Genomic DNA, 20,507 nt, shown 5'->3' with positions numbered 1-20,507 from the left:
CCTTCTCTCTTCCCATTCTTTAAGTCTCTGGTCAGTATCACTTCCTTCACTCTCCTAATGGAACCAGTTGCTCCCTCCTGTACTGTCAGGGTACTGTGTAAACTTACTATAGCACCCATCTCACCAAATTGAACTAGTCTTCTCTGGTGCCTAGTATGGTGCTGGGCAGAATGCAGGTGTCAAATAAATGTTTTCTGAATGAATACTAATCCCCCAAATGTCCTAAGACTCTGCTATTGGGTTTCTCAGATCTTGAATCTCTTCCACCTCCAATCAACACTCACTGTCCATGTTTCAGACTCTCAGAGCTCGACTCCATTGTTTGTGTTTCTAAGATTAATTAAGTCTTGTTGGAGGGAGGCAGTGTGGTATCTCTTAAAGAACACTGCTCCCTCCGGCTTCTTGAGATAACCAGGGCTGAGGCTGAACTCTGCGTTGATGTACTCTTGGGGACCCAGTTCACTCACTTCCTAAGGTAAGTCGAAGGTCCAGCTGACTTCTAAGGTCTTCCAGGGCTGAATGAAAGTCCTCTGTGGGTTGAAGCCTGGTCTGTCTTGTTCTCTGCTCTCCCAAAGCCAAGAATGGTGCCTGGTGCAGAGCATACTCTTAAATGTTTGTTAAGAGGAAGAATCGACAACTTTAGTGGTTACATATTGCTTGGTGCATATATGTTATTTCACTTACTTTCCAAAGTGGTGAAGTTAGGATTTGTGCACAGATTTGTATGACTTTGAAGCCCATGTTCTTCCCATGATACCTTGCGGCGTTTAGGGAACAAGGCCCTCACGAAAGGATCTGTTCCAATGATGTTTTTTAAAGATGGGTGTGGAAGGCTGGAGGAGATCCTGAGGTGCTTGTCCTTCTTCTTAAAGCATACAGGCAACTGCTGCTGCCCCTCACCAATCTTAGGGGAATTTAGGGTGGTGAGTGGAAGGCAGTGAGTGGGTGGTGAGGAAATCTGATCACTGCGATCTGAATGGGGTGCCTGGGTAAATGGTGGAATTTAAGTACGCAGTTCTAGTCACACGCTGAGAAGCTGGCTCTCTCTTAAAAAATGGCCTGACTGGCAGCAGCTGTGGACTCCTGTGCCATACATACGCGCACCATAGCTGAATTCAAGCAACCGCCGTCAAGTCACTGACTGCAGGGTTGGAAGAGATGCACCAGCCAGTGAGCCACCCCAGCGCCCACTGGAATAGTAACCAGGGGCGGTCCCCAAAAAGCCACAGGAAGATCACAGCTTCTGCAGACTCTATGGGGAGCCCTCGGAAGCCTCAGCTCTCACCCTGCCCTTTTGGAAGTTTAGAAATTATCTATGCCACTCTGATTTACAGCAGCCATCCAGTTACCTTGATGGCCATCGAGGCTGCTGGTGGGAAGGTGCCCTCAGAGTGGCCCTCAGCTCCTCTTTGGAATACACACCCTGTTGCCTTGCCTCGGGCTGGGACAGATCTCCCCCAAGCAGGAAAGGCAGCCCTGAAGGGTTCTTGCAGTCAGTTCTTCCGAAAGCAGTTCAGGTGGTGCTGTCCCAGGAGGGAGGATGTGATGTGCCGGTGTCATCAACTACTCTTCTGCCTCTCACGTGGATCTGGAGAGTACTTTCCTCCCAAATTCCGGGAAACTGTGAACACCAAGGAGCTTGCCCTTCCTGGATTGGGCCTCAACCAGGGATCAGGCCCAGCTAGAAGGCAGCAGGCATCCCTGAAGAGACGGCGGAATGAGGGGGTGGGAAAGCAGTGAGGGACTGGGGTGTGCCTGCTTCTGGCTGTGGAGGACCCTGCTCCCCAGCTGGGGCATGGGAGCCAAAGGGCAGGTGCTCCTGAGATGGGCAGCTCTACAGGGAAGAGGAGCAACAGATGTGGAGTAAAGGGGCTTGTGCTGGGGATAGAGATCCTTGAGAACCTACACACTTTGCATACCATTAGGTCTCTCTCTCAAGTACTTAATACCTTCCTGAGCATAGAATCAGCACTTGAAAATAAGTTGAAGGAGAAACGAGACCTTTATTAGCCCCCAGAACATTTTTCAATATTAAGGCAAAAAGTAAAACACAGAGGCAAGGAAGACCTGAAGAAGGACCTATAAAGGCCCCTAGGGCTCAACCAGGGCACACGGCAGAGGCCTTCTCTTCAGATCAAGGGTATGCAGCAGGTGGGCGGGAAAGGTGGCCTTGTTCCACTGCGATAGGCCAACCACTCAGCCCAAAGGGAAGCAGAACTGTGTCAGGCCAGGAGGGTTAGAACTTGCTAGCATAGAGGGTCATAACCCACTTGGGCACTCGGAGGAAGCCAGGCAAGTAGGAGGCCAGCCAGCCCAGGCTGGAGACATGGGAGACAGAGGAGCTCAAAGACAAATAGTCCTGGACGGGGCGGCCTGCGGACCACAGGAAAAGAAGGATTAGACCCTTGCTTCCCACTCCTCGGACACCCCCACCCCAGCTGAGGAGAATGAATGGAAGGTGAGGGAGGAGGGAACAGGGAGAGAGAGCAGGAGAAGGGGTGAGCCAGGTGAGAAGGAAGAGAGGTCCAGGCTGGCTGCTGGGCCAGAGCTCTTACCATCAACGTCCTGCAGGCCGTAGCGCCGCGCCAGGTCACAGGATGGCAGCACCTTCCCGCTTAGGCTCAGGATATTGGGGTCTGTGGGCACACAGACAGCTGAGACGGCCCGGGTGTGGCCCAGGGCACTACCGAGACAGGCTTAGGGACCCAGACTTGTTTCTCTCTGTTTCTAGGAAGGTTCCTGGGCCTCTGGCTCTTGGCCATGTCTCCCAGGATCCAGTTCCTGAGGCTCCCGCACCTCAAACTGGGCATCGGACCCTTTGGGGCTCCAGACGCCAGAGAAAAGAAGGGCATATTCCTGGCTCGGGACCCTGAACTGACTGCCACCACCCTGAAGATCCTCCACGTCCTTTCCTGTTACCAGCCGCCCCCAACCTCTTCACCTGTTGCCAAAGCCACCACACATTTGCCACTCATTTCTGTGGTCTCCGCAGATGAGAAACGAAATTTGAACTGAAACACAGGGGCAGAGAAGTGAAGGGTTAATTTCCAAGAGCACTGCCCAAGTCCCTTCCCTGCTTTCAGCTTCTGTCCAGGAGACAGAGGCCCTCATCACTGCACCTGCAGGACTCAGCATCTCAGAAGGTACGGGAATCATTCCTCCCCACATCCAGTGAGCCCTGTACCCCAGGACCAGGACCAACTGCCTTTCCTAAGTGGAAGGATGTAGGGTTGTCAATTATGTCTGGGCCTTCTAGATTAGTTCAGAGCAGAGGTCAAGGGCATGGGCTTTGGAGCTGTATAATCTTTCCACTTATGGCACATGTGACCTTGAGCAAGTTTCTTAGCCTCCCTGAGTTTCAGTTTCCCCGTCTGTGAAATGGAGACACCGTCTCCCTTACAGAAGAAAAGGACATAATGTGTGTCAGTGCTCAGCCCTGCGCCTGCCGCGACAAGCACCTGGGTATTTACTCTGTTGTTACTGTCTTGCGGTTGGAGGATGTGGGGATGGAGTGGCTGATCCCCACATTTTCTGCCACCCTCGCCCTCCCCTTGCCAACCTGCTCAACAAGGGGATCGGCAGTGTTCTCCTCCCTCATCACGTGCTCCTTCAGCAGTTCTGTCTGCGCCAACCCTGGCCAAAGCGACACGTAGCTGACCCCGTGGCACCGCAGCTCCTGGGCACAGTCAGCAGCCAGCCTGTCGCACTGCAGAGGGACAGAAGGCCAGGTGGGAGCCAGGGCACCTGGTCATGTCACCTCCCTCCCCTGCCTTCCCTGCTTCCACCGAGGATGCCCCAACCTCCTGGCCTTCCCAGGAGCCCTGTCTCAGCTGTCCACCTTCCCCAGTGCACTGCCTAGGCTGGCCAGCTGAGAGGAGCCCAGGCAAAGGAACCATCCATGCAGGGGCAGAGGAAGAGGTGAGGGTCAGTCAGCCTCACCACTCTGACTACCGGGGACTGTCTCTCCTGAGCTATGGGTACCACGACTGTCCCCAACCCCTGTGCCAGTGGGTCCTCACCACAGCTTTGCCCACGCCACAGGGGACGTTGAAGAAATACTGCAGCCCACCAATGGAGGAGATGACCACGATGAGCCCCCGGCCAGCTGGTACCATCAGCCGTGCCCCATACACAGAGCATAAGTAGTGGCCTCTAGAAGGTGGGGCAAAGAAGAAGGAATGAACCACATTCAGGGCTGTCTCGGGAAGTTTCTTCTGCCCCCTAATGGCTTCTGATCCAGGAGAAGGCCGCAAACCTGGTGAATCAAGGGCCTGAGGCCACATTCTGAGAGGGACATGGGTAATATTAACCACCGAAGGTTAAGAAACAGCAATCTGTAGAAGACTGTAATGGAAGAAAAGCACTCTGTCATGACAGCAATAACAAAGCTAAAATAGCTCAGGGGATAAAACATAATAAATGTATAGGATCTACAAGGAAAAACTATAAAGTTCTGCTTAATATAAAAGAACAAGTACAGACATAATTTGCTTAGAAGAATCAACATGTAAAACATCAGTTCTACTTAAACTAATGCACAGGTCCAGTCAATGGGAGTTATATCTCAGTAAGACTCCTGGAGAGATCAACAGAACAATCTAAAGCTCAGTGAGAATAGATGTGTAAGAAGAGCCAGGAAAATTCTGAAAAAGGAAGAGTAACATCGTGTCGGTGAGGGGGATATGCTCCCCTCACCCAACCAACCTGCGTTAAAATGTACAATGAGGGGCTTTCCTGGTGGCGCAGTGGTTGAGAGTCCGCCTGCCGATGCAGAGGACACGGGTTCGTGCCCCGGTCCGGGAAGATCCCACGTGCCGCGGAGCGGCTGGGCCCGTGAGCCATGGCCACTGAGCCTGCGCGTCCGGAGCCTGTGCTCCGCAATGGGAGAGGCCACAACAGTGAGAGGCCCGCATACCACAAAAAAAAAAAAAAAAAAAAAAAAGTACAGTGACATAATAGTTAAAAAAATGCAGGACTGGCATAATAATACATAAGTAAGTCAATGAAACAAAATACTCAATAATTAATCCAAGTGTAAAGGAGAATTCAGCGAATTACAAACGGAACATTTCAAACCAATGGGGCGAGATGGACCACACAATAAATGGATTTGGAACAACTGGTCAGTTATTTAGTGGGTGGGATTTGTTCTCCACCTCATTTACTGTTTTAAAATGCATTCTCAAAATATTTGAATATAAAAAAATGAGTGCACAAAAGCACTAAAAGAAAGCATGACAATGTGTTCATAAACTTGAGGTAGGGAAAACTTGTCTCAGTATCACACCTAGATAGAAATGTGACTTCTTAACAGTAAAACATATATATAGAGAGAAAGATGTACAAATACATACATGTGTACACAATTAAGTATACATAGCTGAGGAGAGCATACATGCAAACAATGAGTAATAAATTGAGAAAGATATTTGTAAAACACATCAAAGGAATCTAAAGATCTTGTACAAAGATCTCTTATAAATTGATGTGAAAAGAATAACTTAGTAACACAACTCACAAAAGAATCAAGAACCAATAAAAAGTGAAAAAAAAAAGTTCAACTTCACAAATAATAGAGAAGTGTAAATTAAAAAACACCTTCAGATATCTTTGGCCTATTAGATGGCGAAACTTGCCTGACCTCGTGGCCTGATATTGTCTAGTATGATTGAGGACACGGGGAAACAGATATCCTCCTTCACTGTTGTGAGATTATAAATTGGTGGGGTCTTTTTAGAGGACAGTTTGACAATGCTTATTAAAATCTTTAAGAAGTCATATTTTTTGACCTAATTATTTTCCACTGTTGCAAAAAATAAGGGGTTAGATAAATAAATTATGGTATCTCTTCCTAGTGGAATATTTAAATGCATGGTAGAATATATACTAGGCTATTAACAGTAGCTATATCTCAGGCAAAAGAGGAAGCAGTGGTGACTAGGGGAATAAGATTGTACTGGTCTTCACAGTATATTTTTAAAAAAATAACACACACATACTTGGTAACCAGTATCGCAAGGGAAACAGGACCCTCCAAATGAAAACAAGTAGAGTATGGTATCAAAAGAAAGCCTGACCTCAGGCAATGCAGAAGAAAGGCACAGTAAATGTGAATGTGTGTGTGGGAGGTGAAAGGAGATGTTGGTGCACTTCCAGGAGGCTCACAGAGTGACCTTCACCTTGGAGAATTCATCAGAGCTCCAGGGCGGTGTCCAGGCCTTTGCTTCACAGGCTCAAAACCCTGACCAGCAGGAGATGAGAGTGTGGAAGGCTCCTCTCTTTGGAGGGTTAAGGATATGGGTGTTGCCAATTTCTAGCTTTTTGGGTTTTCTTTCTTTTTTTTTTTGGCCACGCCATGCGGCATGCGGGATCTTAGTTCCCCAACCAGGGATTGAACCCATGCCCTCTGCAGTGGAAGGGTGGAGTCTTAACCACTGGACTGCCAGGGAAGTCCGGGTTTTCTTTTCTTGATTGTTGGCTGACCATCCCCCTCTGTCCTCACAACCTTTATTCCACTTGGGAAATGACAAGTGGATTCTAATCCTGCTTCCCTGGGGTTGCCACTAGAAGCCCTGAGTGTCCTTAGACGCTTCAGAAGTAGATTTGCATATAATCTCTTGGTGACTCCCACAGGTGGCTGATCACATCCATGCAGTGTAGTTTCTGAGAGGGTACCCTCTTTCCAACAATAAACACAGACCTAACTGATGTATGTCATGCTGGGTGAACTCTTAATGCGGTGTTTCATCTCACTCCTTTGCCAGATGTATGTGTAACCCCATGACACCTCTGCCCTCCCAACTTGGACTTGGGAGTACCCTTGCCTGTGGGTCTGGAGTGAGGAGGGAAAGGCTAAGATAGCTGGCACTCACTCTTCCTTATTGACCTTCTTCTGATCTAAAACAAAACAATTTCTTCCTCTAGCCATCTTCGGAAATACTGACTATACGTGGCATGCTTTACTGAGGGAAAGAGGCTCCCTTCTGGGTCATGCATTTGGATGGGCAGAAAATGAGGCAGGAGGGAGGGCAAGGGCAAATTCAGATGAAAATTACTGACAGAAACAAGGCAAAAGTTGACATTCCTAGGTACAGATTCACCGGATTAAACTTCTTTAGAGATTAGTGGACAAATGGGACAGAAGGGAGAAGAGAGACAAGATCAGAGGGAAAAGGAGAGGGCACATGGGAAAACGTCTGGGCCCTCAGCTTGGTTGAGTGAGGGGAGCCCAGGACCTTAGCGGGGTGGCAGGGGAAGCACCTACCTGAGTCCGACGTTGTTGATATCATCCCAGATGGAGGCGGGGCTTTCCCAGAATGCCTTTTTAGGGTTGTTCAGGATCACCTGGAAGACAGGGAGAGTGGTGAATAGGATGCTTTGAAGGCAGGAAGGGGCTGGATAATGGAAGGGATAATGAGTGGGGATGAGGACTCAGGTCAGAGGGAAAGGTCAGGAGTGTGGAGCTGGGGTCAAAGTTCAAAGAGCACCTGGACCCCAGCATAGGCGTTGTTGACCAGCACATCCAGACGCCCCTCCTGTTCTTGATTCACCTGCTCAAACAGGCTTCGCACTTCACTCTCCTGGCTTGAATCACACACCACGGGCACACACCGGCCCCCTCGGGATTGTGCCTGGAGAGGGTTAGAGAGGATATGAGCTTCCCGTCGAACATAGTATGAGACACAACACAGCTCCCCTCAACTCCCAGCGTGGGAGCTGAGAAGGCAATCATAGGACTCACAGCCAGCAGCTGAGGGAACATGGTGGCAATACTGCCCTCTGGTGCCTGTTGGAGGAGTTTCAGGAATGCTAGGTCCTGTCATTGTAGAGTAATGATGATGGGGATCCCAGGTTTAAAATCTATAGACATTTACTGAGGCCTACCATGCGCAAGGCATTGTACTCTGCATGTGGAGGGTGAGGGACAAATTAGGCTTGGAGGCTGCTCTTGAGAAATGAGTATCTATCTTTTTCCTCATTACTAGTCATTTCCATTTCACGTACCCTTAGCTCCCACTCTTCACCACTCATGTGGAATCCCAACTTAAAATCACAGCCCTCTTACCCTCACTCCACCGACACTTCTGCCTGGTAAATGAGAAATCAAAGTTCTCAGACATGAACTATCTCTACTTCCTGTTCTGCCTCACCCTCTACAAATGTGCCCCCATCCTCTAACTTCAGAGAAAGAACACCTTATTCAAGAACAATCATCATATTCTCCAGATTCATGCTCTGGGTCCCACCCTCTGACCTCCCTGCCTAACTGCTCACCCATATTCCCAGTGCATTCTGGGCACACTTATCACTTACCATATAAATATTAATTACTTTTATCACTTACTGTATTCACATTACATTGAAATGATCCGTTTCTGCCTTAGATTTCCTGCTGGACTCTCTTTTAAAAGCAGAAGTTAGGGCTTCCCTGGTGGCGCAGTGGTTGAGAGTCCGCCTGCCGATGCAGGGGACACGGGTTCATGCCCCAGTCCGGGAAGATCCCACATGCCGTGGAGCGGCTAGGCCCGTGAGCCATGGCCGCTGAGCCTGCGCGTCCCGAGCCTGTGCTCCGCAACGGGAGAGGCCACAACAGTGAGAGGCCCGCGCACCGCAAAAAAAAAAAAAAAGCAGAAGTTATGTCTTACTAATTTTGGTAACCCCAGTGCTTCACCCAGTGCCTAGCCTATCAAACACACCCCAGTATTTATTTAACTGAAATTCAGTAGAAAAGTCGAGTGAAAATGTACAAGTCAATAAAGTCTTAACAAAAACAGAGAAAAAGCACAGGTCCACAACTCTTAAGATGCAACTCCAAAATCCCTGAAGCTCTCAAACAGCAAGTTTTTTCATAAAATTCACTTGGTGGCAAAATATAACCTGATCTGAAGTTACTTATGGGGTTTACTTATCCCACTTTGAGTAAAAATGTTCATGTCTACTGAGGAATATTTTGGTTTCAGGTAAGGGATTAAGAGGAGTGGTTAATGGGAAGGGCTCCCTGAGGTGGTTTCTGCCCCTGGGATCCCAGAAGAAGCACTCACCTCCTGAGCAGTGGCCTGCAGTGTGTCCAGATTGCGGCCAGTGATGTAAACCGTGGCACCTGCTTGGCAGAGCTGCAAAGCGATGCCCCGGCCAATACCCCTGGAAGCACCAGTAACCACGCACACTTGGCCCTTCATGGGAGCTGGCATGACTCACAAGCCAAGGGGTTAAATCTGTGGAAGCAAGGACTTGCTCTGACGGAAGCCTCCAGAGTGTATATGCAGAGGGGGGACCTTGACAATGATAGGAAGGGGAGCCAAGGCTGAGATCCTTTGATGGGAGAGAAGTTTCAGAGGGGGATAACCAGTGCAGGGCCCAGGACAAGGCTGGTTGTCCCTTTTGGGAGGCCAAGGACTGAAGAAGTGGGGCTGTCCAGGAGGGCCACTTACTGAGACTTTCTGAGTGGGGCTGACTGGGTGGGCGACTGTAGCGGGGCGGTCCCTCCCAGCGCGTCCACGCGGAGTTCTGAGCTCTCTGGAGCACTGGCCGCTGGTCCGGAGGCGAGACTTCCGGGTCGGGGGTGGGCGCGAGGCCAAGGGACCCCGAGCCCGAAGTGGAGGGAGCTCGCGCCCCTTACCTGCCACGTGTACTGCTGCTGGAGTTCTCGCGCCGCCTCGTTCTCGAAGTCGAGGACTTTAATTCTGGCCGCGGGAGCGGGACGAGGTGACAACTACGGGGTCAGAGTACGAGGCTGGGGTGGAAGTCCGCGTTCTGACCCAGTTTCCGCTGGCGACGCGGACGGGAGGATCAAAGAGTACCCCGCGGGTCCGGGGCAATGACCGGTGGGAACCAGCACTGGCAAGCGAGAGCTGGGCGATCCTGAAACTCAGCCACTCCCGCCGCGGAGCGGCAGTCGCGGGGCTATGACGTGTAACGCTGCGCCCTGAGCGCGCGGGCGTGCCTAAACTCTGCCAGGCCCCGGCCCGTACGCGAGTGCTTGAGGTTCCCCCTGCGGCTAAGGAAGCCTTTGCTGGCGGAGAGGTGCCGAAGCACTCATGGGGTTGGTTCCGCGCTCCCCCCACCAGGCGGGGCGCCGGTTCCCAGCTGGTGGCAAAAGAGGGCGCGGAGCCAAGGGCTCGGGGCGCCCCCCACCAGGCCGCCAGCGACAACCCTGCCCGTCTCCGGATGGGCGCTCAGAGCCGGCTCCGGATGCGCACCCTCACCTGAGCCCAGAAGCTTTGGGGTATTTCCGCCGGGCGCTATCCGCGCTGAAAGAGGTCCCCGAGACGGGAGAAGAACGAGGTAGGGAGCAACTCTGGGGTGGGATCAAGGGAGGCACTTAGTTGGGCATAAAATCCAGGACCGGTAAGGACATTTTCGTGGGTCCCCAGGGTGTGAGGACTTAGTTTCATCTCCTGTATCCCCTTCCTCCCTCCCCACCCCTTGGTTAAGTGATGGAACATAACCTTAGCCTCCTCTCATTCTCTTTAATATATTTCTTTTCTTGTTTTTCCAGAGCTGATGGTGCACAATGTTTTGAAAGAAGTGGAGGCTCAGGCCCTAGCCTTGGCCACAAACAGGGCTGGTAGTGAGATGCTGCAGGAACTGTTGGGGTTCAGTCCCCTGAAACCGCTGTGTCGAGTATGGGCTGCTCTGCGGCCCAACTTGCGCTTTGTGGCCTGTCATCGATGTGGGGTCCATGTATTGCAAAGTGCTTTGCTGCAGCTGCCTCGATTGCTAGGGAACCCTGCAGAGGAGGAGGAGGAGGAGGAGGATGGGAAGGATGGTCCTTTGGAGACCCTGGAGGAGCTGGGCCTGGGACTAGCCGCTGAGGTGTGTGATGATTTTCTTTTCTACTGTGGAGACACACATGGCAGCTTCGTGGTCAGAACTTTGCTGCAGGTATTGGGAGGGACTCTTCTGGAGTCTGAGAGAGCCAGGCACCGTGGCTCCCAGTTACCTGGTAAGTATTACAAGAAAGGGATATAGACCCAGAGGGAAGGAGAGTTTAGGAAGTTCAGAAGGAGAGAATAAGCAGAGGATTTCTTCATGATCATAAAGAATTAGCAGAGAAATGAGGTCAGGGATATCAGGCCAAAGATTAGTGTGCGTAGAGGCCCAGAGGTAAGGATGCATAGGTGTGTTTAGGGAACAGCTGTTAGAAGAATGGGGGCAAGTGGAAGAGATGATTCACTTGAGCATTGTGTTTCAAACTTTTTTTTTAACCAGAACTCACAGTATGGAAAAGTTTTTTAAACATGACTCGACATACATATGTGTATATATACACATACTGGATTCAAGCAAAAGGTCAGAAAACAATACCCTTACTACATGCAACCCACTCTGATATTTTCTTCCCCCCCCTTTTTTTTTTTTTTTTTGCTGAGCCACACGCGGCTTGTGGTTCCTCGACCAGTCATCAAACCTGTGCCCTGTGCAGTGGAAGCTTGGAGCCCTAACCACTGGACTGCCAGGGAGTTCCCTCCTTTTTCATTTTATTTTGTGTGTTACATTAAAGAAATGCTTAGGACTTCCCTGGCGGTCCAGTGATTAAGAATCTGTGCTTTCACTTCAGGGGGCGTGGGTTCGATCCCTGGTTGGGGAAATAAGATCCCGCAGGCCACACAGCGCGGCCAAAAAAAATAAAAGGTGGTTGAGACCCACTAGATTGATTTCGTAATACACTCATAGGCAGCAGACCTACATTTTGAAAAACACTGGGAAATAAGATAGTGAGTTTAGGTGAGGCCTGATTTTGGAACACCTTGAACTCCTGACTGAGGAGTTTGGACTATCTCCTATGGACCCTGGGGGAGCTGGTTGAAGTTTCTTAGAGAAATTAAAACGGAAATGTAGTCTCAGTTCAGTCATCCAGACGAGACGAGACATTCAGTTGTACCGACTGAGTTGTACGTGTTCCGCATCTCCAAGCCAAATCCTTGTTCAACTATGGAATTATTCTTCCTCCTGGATGGCAGTTCGTGATCTCACCACTGCATACGTTCTTGATCTTCCTTCAGAAGCACAAAGGGCCCCATCTCGGGAATGTAAGGCAACCGATTTCGAGGTCCCTGAAACCTTCTTGAATTGTCTTCAGAACCTGAGCTCCTGCTTTCTGAAGGACATTGCTGGTAAGGAGGGAAATAAGAAGAAATCTAGGATCTTTTTTGGAGGTGATGATCATCAAACAAGGCTCTTATTTTGATCAGTCTTATCTCTCTTGTTTTCAAATCTTAACTGGTTTGATGTTGTAAAGGCCCTGTGTAGACCATTTGTGTCCACAGTCCCTTGAATCTTGTTGCCTGAGATCTGAGGTTTTATAGGTTGTCTGGCTTTTGGGAAAGCCGCTTTTATTATTTCTGCCCTCCCCCACAGTGTTTATCACTGACAAGATCTCCAGCTTCTGCCTTCAAGTAGCCTTACAGATCTTACACCGCAAGCTGCCCCAGCTTTGTGCCCACCTCTGCAATGCTGTGATGGGCTACTTGAGTAGCCGCAATTCCTCAGCAGATGGCAGGTATGGACAGGGCCTCAGGATTGACCGAGGTGGTGGGCTGTGTGAAATGAATGACATGATATGGATATTTTGTTTGTTTGTTTTAAAAGACAAAGGTTTTCATTCTGTGTATGTGTACATATGTATATATATGAAATATATATATGAGATACATACATATGAGGTATATATATGAGATATATATGTATATAGCTGTGTTATTTTTTTGTCCAGTTTTATTGAGATATAATTGACATATAGCACTGTGTAAGTTTAAGGTGTGCAGTGTGATTTGACTGACTTACCTCACAAAACAATTACCACAATAAGTTTAGTGAACATCCATCATCTCGTTTACATACAAAATTAAAGAAATAGGAAAAAATTTTTTATTCCTTGTGATGGGAACTCTTAACAACTTCCATGTAAAACATACACTAGTGTTAGTTATATTTATCATGTTATACATTACATCCTTAGTATTTATCTTATAACTGGACATTTGTACCTTTGATCGCTTTCCGCCAGTTCCCCCTACCCCCAGGGCCCCTGCCTCTGGTAAACACAAATCTGACCTCTTTTCCTATAAGTTTGTTTGTTTTTGAAGTATAATTGGCGTACAACACTGTGTTAGTTCCTGTCACACAACGTGATGATTTGCTATTTCAGTACACTTCAAAATGATCACCATGGTAAGATGTGGTTATTTTGGATGAAGTGAAGTGAAGACTACCTGATCACCCTCTCCTTGTCCCCAGTCCCCTACTGCTATTTCTGCGCGATCAGACGAGCTCCAGACTCCTGGAGCAGGTGCTGCTGGTGTCGGAGCCCCCAAGGCTCCAGAGCCTCTTTGAGGATCACTTCCAAGGACAGCTGCAGACCCTGGCTGCACATCCTATTGCTAACTTCCCTTTGCAGCGTTTCCTGGATGCTATCACCACTCCTGAGCTGGTGAGTCAGGAACTTGGCTGAGTCCGTTCCTTTTAGTTCTTGTTCATTGGGACTTGCTTTATTGTATGCCTGCGTCTGTATTTTCAACAGTGTACTGGCCGTTCCCCTTGAGAAGTTATTCCTGGAGGCTTCCCAGAGCTTAGGGTAAAGGTGCCTTCTTCCCAGAAAGGATTTGCTTTGGCTTCTCTCAGGTGCCAGTGCCAGCAGGAGACCGGCGTAATTCAAGTTCTCAGCCTGAGCTTCCGTGGCTCGCGCAGTCTCTGGGTACTTGGCTACAAATCCATATGAGCACTGGAGCTGCTGTCCTCGCTTCTCATTTCCTTTGCTGCTTAGTGCCAAGGCATGTTTCCCTGGGATCTCATGGGGTGAGATCTGGGGTAGAAGGGGAGGTTTAATTCTAGTCCTCCCTTATCCTGAGAGTATGGCCATTTACAATCCCCTCCCCATGGGAGGCCGCACCTCTAAGACTGCCCCTTTGTTCTGGACCTTCCTTATCCATCCGAACCAAAGTCCTGTTATTGGCAATGCTTTTATGTTTTATCTAGCATTTTTAGTTGTTTTTGGCAGGAAGATTTCTCTCAATAACTCAGCCCACTGTTACCAGAATGCCAGATTCTTTAACCCATGTCTCCCCTCAGCTGTCCCCCGTGTTTGAGGAGCTAAGCCCTGCCCTGGAAGCTGTGCTGGCTCAGGGTCACTCAGGGGTAGTCATTGCCCTGGTCGGGGCCTGCCACAGAGTTGGGATCCACCAAGCCCAGGTCCTACAGCTGTTGTTGGAGGTGAGTGGTGGTTACCCGCAACCCATTTATGCCCTCAGTTCAAATTCTACCTGCTAGGACTTAGCTAATCTTCAGTCGTTGTATCTGTGGACCCAAGAGGTCTAGTGCCCAGGGAGTTCACAGATACAGGGGGAAATGAAGCCAAAACCATCTCATGGCCCTGGAATGAAAATAGTCTCCCAGGGCAGAGAGAGAAGTTTTAAGGAATAAATATTTATTCAGCCCGTTACATATATGGAGGCTATGGATACAGCAAGGCAGATGAGATCCTGTCTGCATGCAGCTTATGTTCTTGTGGAGTTAGGCATTCTCATCTGTCCTGAATGCTTTCCCCTGTCTGGGAAGTCGAGGTTAGGGATGAATTGCTTGAGGTTAGTTCTCAGTTTCATGTTTTGTCTTCCTTTCTAGGCGTTCCACTGTGCAGAGCCCTCTTCCCGGCAAGTGGCCTGTGTGCCTCTCTTTGCCACTTTGATGACTTATGAGGTGTACTATGGACTGGCAGAGGAGGAGGGGGCAGTGCCCGCAGAGCACCAGGTGAGGTAGGGGAGAGGCCAAACCTGTGACTAACTGGGTACCAGGCCTCCCAGGGCTTAGGAAGCCCCTCACCACTGAGGTGAGGGTGGTGAGATCTCTGGCTTCATCCAAGTGAAGGCGGCAGTTTGGTGGCTGCCTCCTAATTCCCTGTCTCTGTCCTTCCAGGTAGAAATGGCCACTGCCAGGGACCTGGGGGAAGTGACAGTCCTTGGGTCTCTGCTGCTCCAGCATTTGCTGCACTTCTCCAGTCCTGGTATTATACTTCGAAGTTTGGGTGCCTTGACAGGACCACAGCTTCTGACTCTGGCCCAAAGCCCTGCTGGTTCCCATGTGCTTGATGCTGTCCTGACCAGCCCCTCCGTGACACGCAAGCAGTGCCGCCGGGTGCTGAAGACCCTAAAGGTTAGATTTCTGGCTTCTGCTTTGATTCCTCTGCCATCCTCCATTTAGAGAATGTGAGCTTCCCCCAGGACTCTGCTTCGGAGTCACAGAGAGGATGTGTAGTTCCTAGACTGCTTCAACTCAGCCTCTGAACTTCAGCCCTCATGCCCACCCCAACCCAACACACTTCTGTGGACTGCCCTAGAGGGCCCTACCTTGCTTGTCTCAATGCAGGGACAGTATGTGGCTCTGGCCTGTAGTCGCCACGGCAGCCGTGTGCTTGATGCCATCTGGAGTGGGGCAGCCCTGGGGGCCCGGAAGGAAATTGCTGCTGAGCTGGGTGAGTACCAGCACCGATCTTTGACCTTTCCAAGTGTCCCCTTTCCTCACTCTAAAGAGCTGGGTGGCTGGGAATGGACCTAAATTAAGCAGAGACTTCAGTTCCAAAGGGTGGTCTTGGCCACGGGTTCTTGGCAGTCTGTTCTCCCCTGCCCCTCTGCGGACTGTGCAGCCCTGTGCTCCCACCCCTCCTCCTGACTTCTCTTCTTTGGACAGTGAGGTGTTAACTCTATCCTGAGGCAGACCCAGGGTTCCAAAAAAATGGAGGGACTTTCACCCCAAGTAGAGTCTCTTCAAGGATGGGTGGGTGACTGCATGGTGATACTGAACACGAATGGTTCCCTTTGCAGGGGCGCGGAACCAGGAGCTGATAAAGGACCCTTTTGGCCACCATGTAGCTCGAAACGTGGCCCTGACTACCTTTCTGAAGCGGCGAGAGGCTTGGGAACAGCAGCAGGGGGCGGTGGCCAAGCGGAGGCGGGCCTTGAACTCAATACTTGAAGGCTAAGGCCTTTGGATCTGGGACTGGGTGTTCATGGGGCACGGGGAAACGGAGTATCTATCCTGTCCTGTTCCTAGTTTAAACTGGAGTCAAAAGTCTTATTGATAAACATTTTTATATTTTTACTGGAAACACCTTTGTTATTTTGTGGGGGAAGGGTACAAAGAAATAGAGATCTCAAGGTAAAGTTAGAGAGGGCTTTCTTCAGGGCACTGGGGAGCTTAGGGACAGGAGGGGAGTGGTAAGGACCTCTAGATGTAGCAGCAATCAGGGTGGGATCCAGATGCCTGTGGACAGGCTGTGGCCTTTCAGGGTAAGTGGGAGGCTGCAAAGATGGCTAGGAATGGATAGTATTCTTGAGCAATGGGTATAGGCTGGGGTGGAAGGCGTTAGGCTGATGGGCCTGTCACTATGGGATCAGAAGACTGGGGAAAACAGGCGGGTTAGTGAGCCTGCACTGTGTGTAGGCCCCAAACTTGATGCTGTCACAGTCCTTACAGTCTGTCTCTTGGAATGAGTCTAGGGGCAGAAGCTCAGAGCCCCTTCTCAGTAGGGTTGGAGGCGACCCTGCCGCTGCCACCGCTCAGTCCCTTCCACTGCATGACGAAGGGTGGAGGAAATTCCCAGCAGCATGTGGCCCAGGCCTTGCAGCAGTGTGGAGGCCCATCGGAGGAGCTCCCTGAAGGGCAGAGACAAGAGGAAGTCACGGGGTGGGGTCTGGGGGTTTTCCACAGGGGAGAGCTAACAGGGTGGGGAAGTGTGACATGTTGGTCTCTGACCTGAGTATTTTCTTTGGGCCGAGTCCTTGAATGTCACAGCTCATGGAGTAGAGCCCGTAGAATGTGGCTTTGATGTTCAGGCTGCCAAAGAGGTCTCGAGGGTTTTGCTTGTATACGTCGAAGGTGATGCGGGCGATGTCCTTGCTGTGCTTGGGCTTCTCCCGGCCCAGGCCATACGACAGCACCCCACTCTGTAGGGGCCCCCCCACATCGGAGCAATGGACCCTCACATACTGACACTCACCACTAATCCCTGTCAGCACTGGGACAGACCCACCCTTGCCTGGACTCTTGGTCCACTATAAGGAGTCCTCGACAACTCCTCACCTCTCCCGTCGCTTCTGCCCCCAAGATCAGGGTTAGGTAGCAGAAGAGGCTTGGGAGAGACAGAAAGGATCAGTGGCCTAAGCAGCCCCAGTGTGGGCCTCTCACCCTGCTGGAGCTCCAGCTCTGTCCCAACTCCAGCACCATCAGGCATGTGTCATCCTCCAACAGCTGGAAGAAGTCCTCGCTCTCCACTGTGGTCCCATCCTCCTCCAGCACCAGTGTTAGCACTCCACTCAGTGTCAGAGTCTTCTGTGCCTGCCCAGTGGCAAGAAGTAGGAGGGAAGGGGCAGAGCTTATCCCATGCCCCTTCCCTGTCCAGCTGCCCAGCACCCAATGGTTGACCCTAGATGCTGACTGATATCCCAACTCTCCTTCCTGGTGCTTTGCCATCCCTTCTAATGGCTCTAGCTCACGGTGTTCTTTAGTTGTTGGGGGACCCTCACTAGGGGCTGTCCTTTTCCTATTTGTTCCTGCTTTGCTCCTACCATGTCACTGTCATCTCTCTCAGCTTCCCTCCAAGCCATGCCTACTGGTTAGGAATTGAAAAGCTCGCCAGTTTCTCTTGAATGGGTATAGGCATTATGCTGATGGGGCCTATCACGACGGGTCTTATCTCCAGTGTCCCACCTCACTCTCCCCGACCCTCACAGTTCTTCGGAACTATTTTCAGTAATAATGACTTTTAACCTTTTGAGTCTTCACTAGTGTCAAGTATCTATGTAGCACTTTACATACATTATTCTCTTTTACTCCTTTCAGCAGCCCTAGGAGGTAGTTGTATTATTGTACCCTTTTTACAGATGAAGAAACTGAGGGGTTTTTTTTGCGGTACGCGGGCCTCTCACTGTTGTGGCCTCTCCCGTTGTGGAGCACAGGCTCTGGAGGCACAGGCTCAGCGGCCATGGCTCACGGGCCCAGCTGCTCCGCGGCATGTGGGATCTTCCCGGACCGGGGCACAAACCCGCGTCCCCTGCATCGGCAGGCGGACTCTCAACCACTGCGCCACCAGGGAAGCCCGAAACTGAGGTTTTGATAGGCTGAGTAACTTCCCAAGTTTTGACACTAGGAAGCGGCAGAATCAGGATTTGAATTTGATCTGTCATACAAATTGCCGTTCCATACTGAGTTCTGAAATCTATCCCTCCACCCCTGTCTACTCCTTTCCCGCCCCCAAAGAAAAGCCCACTCCTTGGAAAAAAAAAAAAGTGAACTGACTCAAATGCAGCAGAAGCCACTGGGCTCACCCCCCTGCTTTTAGCCCTCAGAGGGAGGGGCAGCCATGTAGCTGCGGCCCTTCCTGCTCATTATTCCAAGCTCACACTCTTCCCTAGCCCCTTGGCTGCCCCTGCTCTTGGAACCCAGGGACGTGGCCCACACACCTTGTGTAGCAGTTCCCGGCGGGTGGCAGCTGTAAGGCCTTTCCGAGTGGCCCGCTTGTGATCACAGACGCGGAAAGGTCGCGGGGGTGGTGGAGCCGAGGTCCAGACCTTACGGCCCAAATCGGAGCTCATACTGGTTACTGACCTGGTAGGTGGGAAGAAAGGTCAAGGAGTGAGGGGTTTGGTGAGTGCAGCGGGGGTGACGGGCGTGGGGTAGCTGGAGCTTTAGGGAAGTTGGGAGGGAGGGATCTGGGTGTGCGGATTAAAGTAGCTCGGGGAGAGAGGGAGAGACCACGGACTGGGCGCGGTGGGGGGGTGAGGGGGGGTGGCGGTTCAGGAGCTGGACAAGCCCACTGTGAAAAGGGGCAGGGAGGGGAAGGGGTACAAATTCGAAAGTTTTCTAGGGTCTGAAAGCAGCTTTGTCACCCTGCCTATATCCCCAGAGCTGGAGAGTGGAGAGAAGGGTTAGAAATCACCTGAGCAGGCCGCTGGGGTCCAGGGCAGAGAGGTACTCCATGGTGGAGGGAAGGAGCAGGAGAGTTGCCTCTCCCGGGAGGTCTGGGCTCGGTGGTTCTCGGCGGGGTTGGAGCTGAAGTGGTGGTGTTTTCTGTTACGGAGCTGGGATCTCAGCCCCGGCGAGGTGGGGTATGAGTCAAGCCCGGACTCTGGCCCCCCTGCCTGGCCAGTGAGAAGGGCAAAGTCCAAGGGGAGGGAGGAGGGGAAGGGCCAAGTGGGGTGGTGGAGGAAGGATGGAGGCCCAGATATGTCCAGCAAAAGCCATGGAAGTTTGTGTGTGTGTCTCTGGTGGCAGCGTGTGATGTGAGGGTACATGGGAACTATGTAATTGGATGGAATGTGATATCCGGTGTGTTTCTTTATATCGAGGTAATTTCTAGGGCCAATTTCTCCTGGCTCCCAATCTGTGTGAAGCTGGTTATGTGATTTGCTCTGTATGTGCTGCCACCTACTGAAAACGCCATGAACTGCAGCTTTAGGAACAGGGAGGCCGTGCTGAGGATGGGCAGGGCTTGGAGAAAATAGAACACCTCCAGGCAGTGTGCCTGGGTGGGGTGCGAGGGGAGGATGCGTCCTGATCCATGGATCCAGAATCACCAGGATCCTGTCTGGGACCCTGGCCTTCCTCTTTCATGCTCTTCCCTCTGTGGGCTAGGGGAGGGGCTGGCTCAACACTTCTCTTCAGAAGAACTGCCTGCTTCAGCTGCACTGGATTAGTCATTCTCTCACCTTTCTCCACTGGCCACTTTATAGGCATGGAGATGTGGAAGGCGGAAGAGGGGATGGGTCCTTTGATGACATCAGGACTTTAGCATTCGGTGCCCCGTGCCCCATCTCTGATTTCAGCTGCAGTTGTGATGAACAGTTGTGAGGAAGCTCAGACTCTCACTGTCAGTGAATCCCTCACATGAGCATAAGTCTCCTTGATTTCTTGCCCAGGAGTCTTATCTGAAGCTGTAGCAGCCCACTCAGCCCCCTGACAAGTACAGGCTGCAAGTGTGTATAAGGGCATTAATGCCTCTAGGACAACCCTCAAACAATGGGGAATGTGAGCTGGCCATAAACGCCCATCTTCTCTCTTTCTGGAAGTTATTTTGTGCACTCAGAGGTTCCTGATGCCCACTGAATATTGGAATTCAATAATACACTCTTACTGGTTTTCCTCTTCCCTCTCTTCCCCTGCTCTCTCACTCCTGCTTCCCGACCTGTCTCCCCAAATACCAGATTACCCATGTCCTCGACTCAGGCTCTGCTCTGGAGGGAACCCAAACTGAGACAAGACTGGTGTCCTGGCTCCCAAGGAACCCCCTTCTGGCTGTTGACTGGGCAGAAGCCTTTTTTCCCTTTCCCTAAATTTCATCAATCTACCAAATTTCTTCCTTTCCAAGCTTTGCCCAACCTCACGACCTAGAGAAGTAAGTCTCTACACTGCGCCCTTTCCTTTTTCCTTGCGTCGTATCCTGGTGCAGCCTGGCAGTGTGGCCTCTTCATGGTTGTCAGTTAGGACTCCTCAACCAGGCTATAAGCCCTCACACCTCC

The 20,507-nt window shown here is 50.9% G+C and overlaps 3 protein-coding genes across 3 annotated transcripts; 1 reads left to right on the top strand and 2 right to left on the bottom strand.

The window, feature by feature from the left end:
- Nucleotides 1–1,994: 1,994 nt before the first annotated feature.
- DHRS1 (dehydrogenase/reductase 1) lies at nt 1,995–9,866 on the bottom strand. Its single transcript, XM_082648710.1, has 9 exons — nt 9,432–9,866; nt 9,042–9,215; nt 7,488–7,631; nt 7,265–7,344; nt 4,020–4,152; nt 3,560–3,706; nt 2,942–3,011; nt 2,556–2,636; nt 1,995–2,373 (listed from the first exon to the last, which is right to left on the bottom strand). Exons 2-9 carry the CDS (start codon nt 9,189–9,191, stop codon nt 2,237–2,239), a joined length of 942 nt encoding a protein of 313 aa, XP_082504836.1. The 5' UTR covers nt 9,192–9,215; nt 9,432–9,866; the 3' UTR covers nt 1,995–2,236.
- Nucleotides 9,867–9,954: 88 nt separating this feature from the next.
- On the top strand, nt 9,955–16,099 carry NOP9 (NOP9 nucleolar protein). The gene is made up of 10 exons (XM_082649476.1): nt 9,955–10,284; nt 10,499–10,945; nt 12,006–12,116; nt 12,361–12,502; nt 13,240–13,432; nt 14,071–14,211; nt 14,620–14,745; nt 14,911–15,147; nt 15,361–15,466; nt 15,816–16,099. Exons 1-10 carry the CDS (start codon nt 10,038–10,040, stop codon nt 15,971–15,973), a joined length of 1,908 nt encoding a protein of 635 aa, XP_082505602.1. The 5' UTR covers nt 9,955–10,037; the 3' UTR covers nt 15,974–16,099.
- Nucleotides 16,086–19,426, bottom strand: CIDEB (cell death inducing DFFA like effector b). Its single transcript, XM_082649477.1, has 5 exons — nt 18,929–19,426; nt 18,453–18,597; nt 17,179–17,328; nt 16,747–16,937; nt 16,086–16,646 (listed from the first exon to the last, which is right to left on the bottom strand). The coding sequence occupies exons 1-5, from the start codon at nt 18,967–18,969 to the stop codon at nt 16,514–16,516; spliced, it is 660 nt and encodes a 219-aa protein (XP_082505603.1). The 5' UTR covers nt 18,970–19,426; the 3' UTR covers nt 16,086–16,513.
- Nucleotides 19,427–20,507: the final 1,081 nt, after the last annotated feature.

The sequence above is a fragment of the Grampus griseus genome (assembly GCF_964374135.1).
Source record: "Grampus griseus genome assembly, chromosome: 2".
Lineage (NCBI taxonomy): Eukaryota > Metazoa > Chordata > Mammalia > Artiodactyla > Delphinidae > Grampus > Grampus griseus.
Note: the sequence above shows the minus strand (reverse complement) of the source record. Positions and strands in the feature narration are given on the sequence as shown.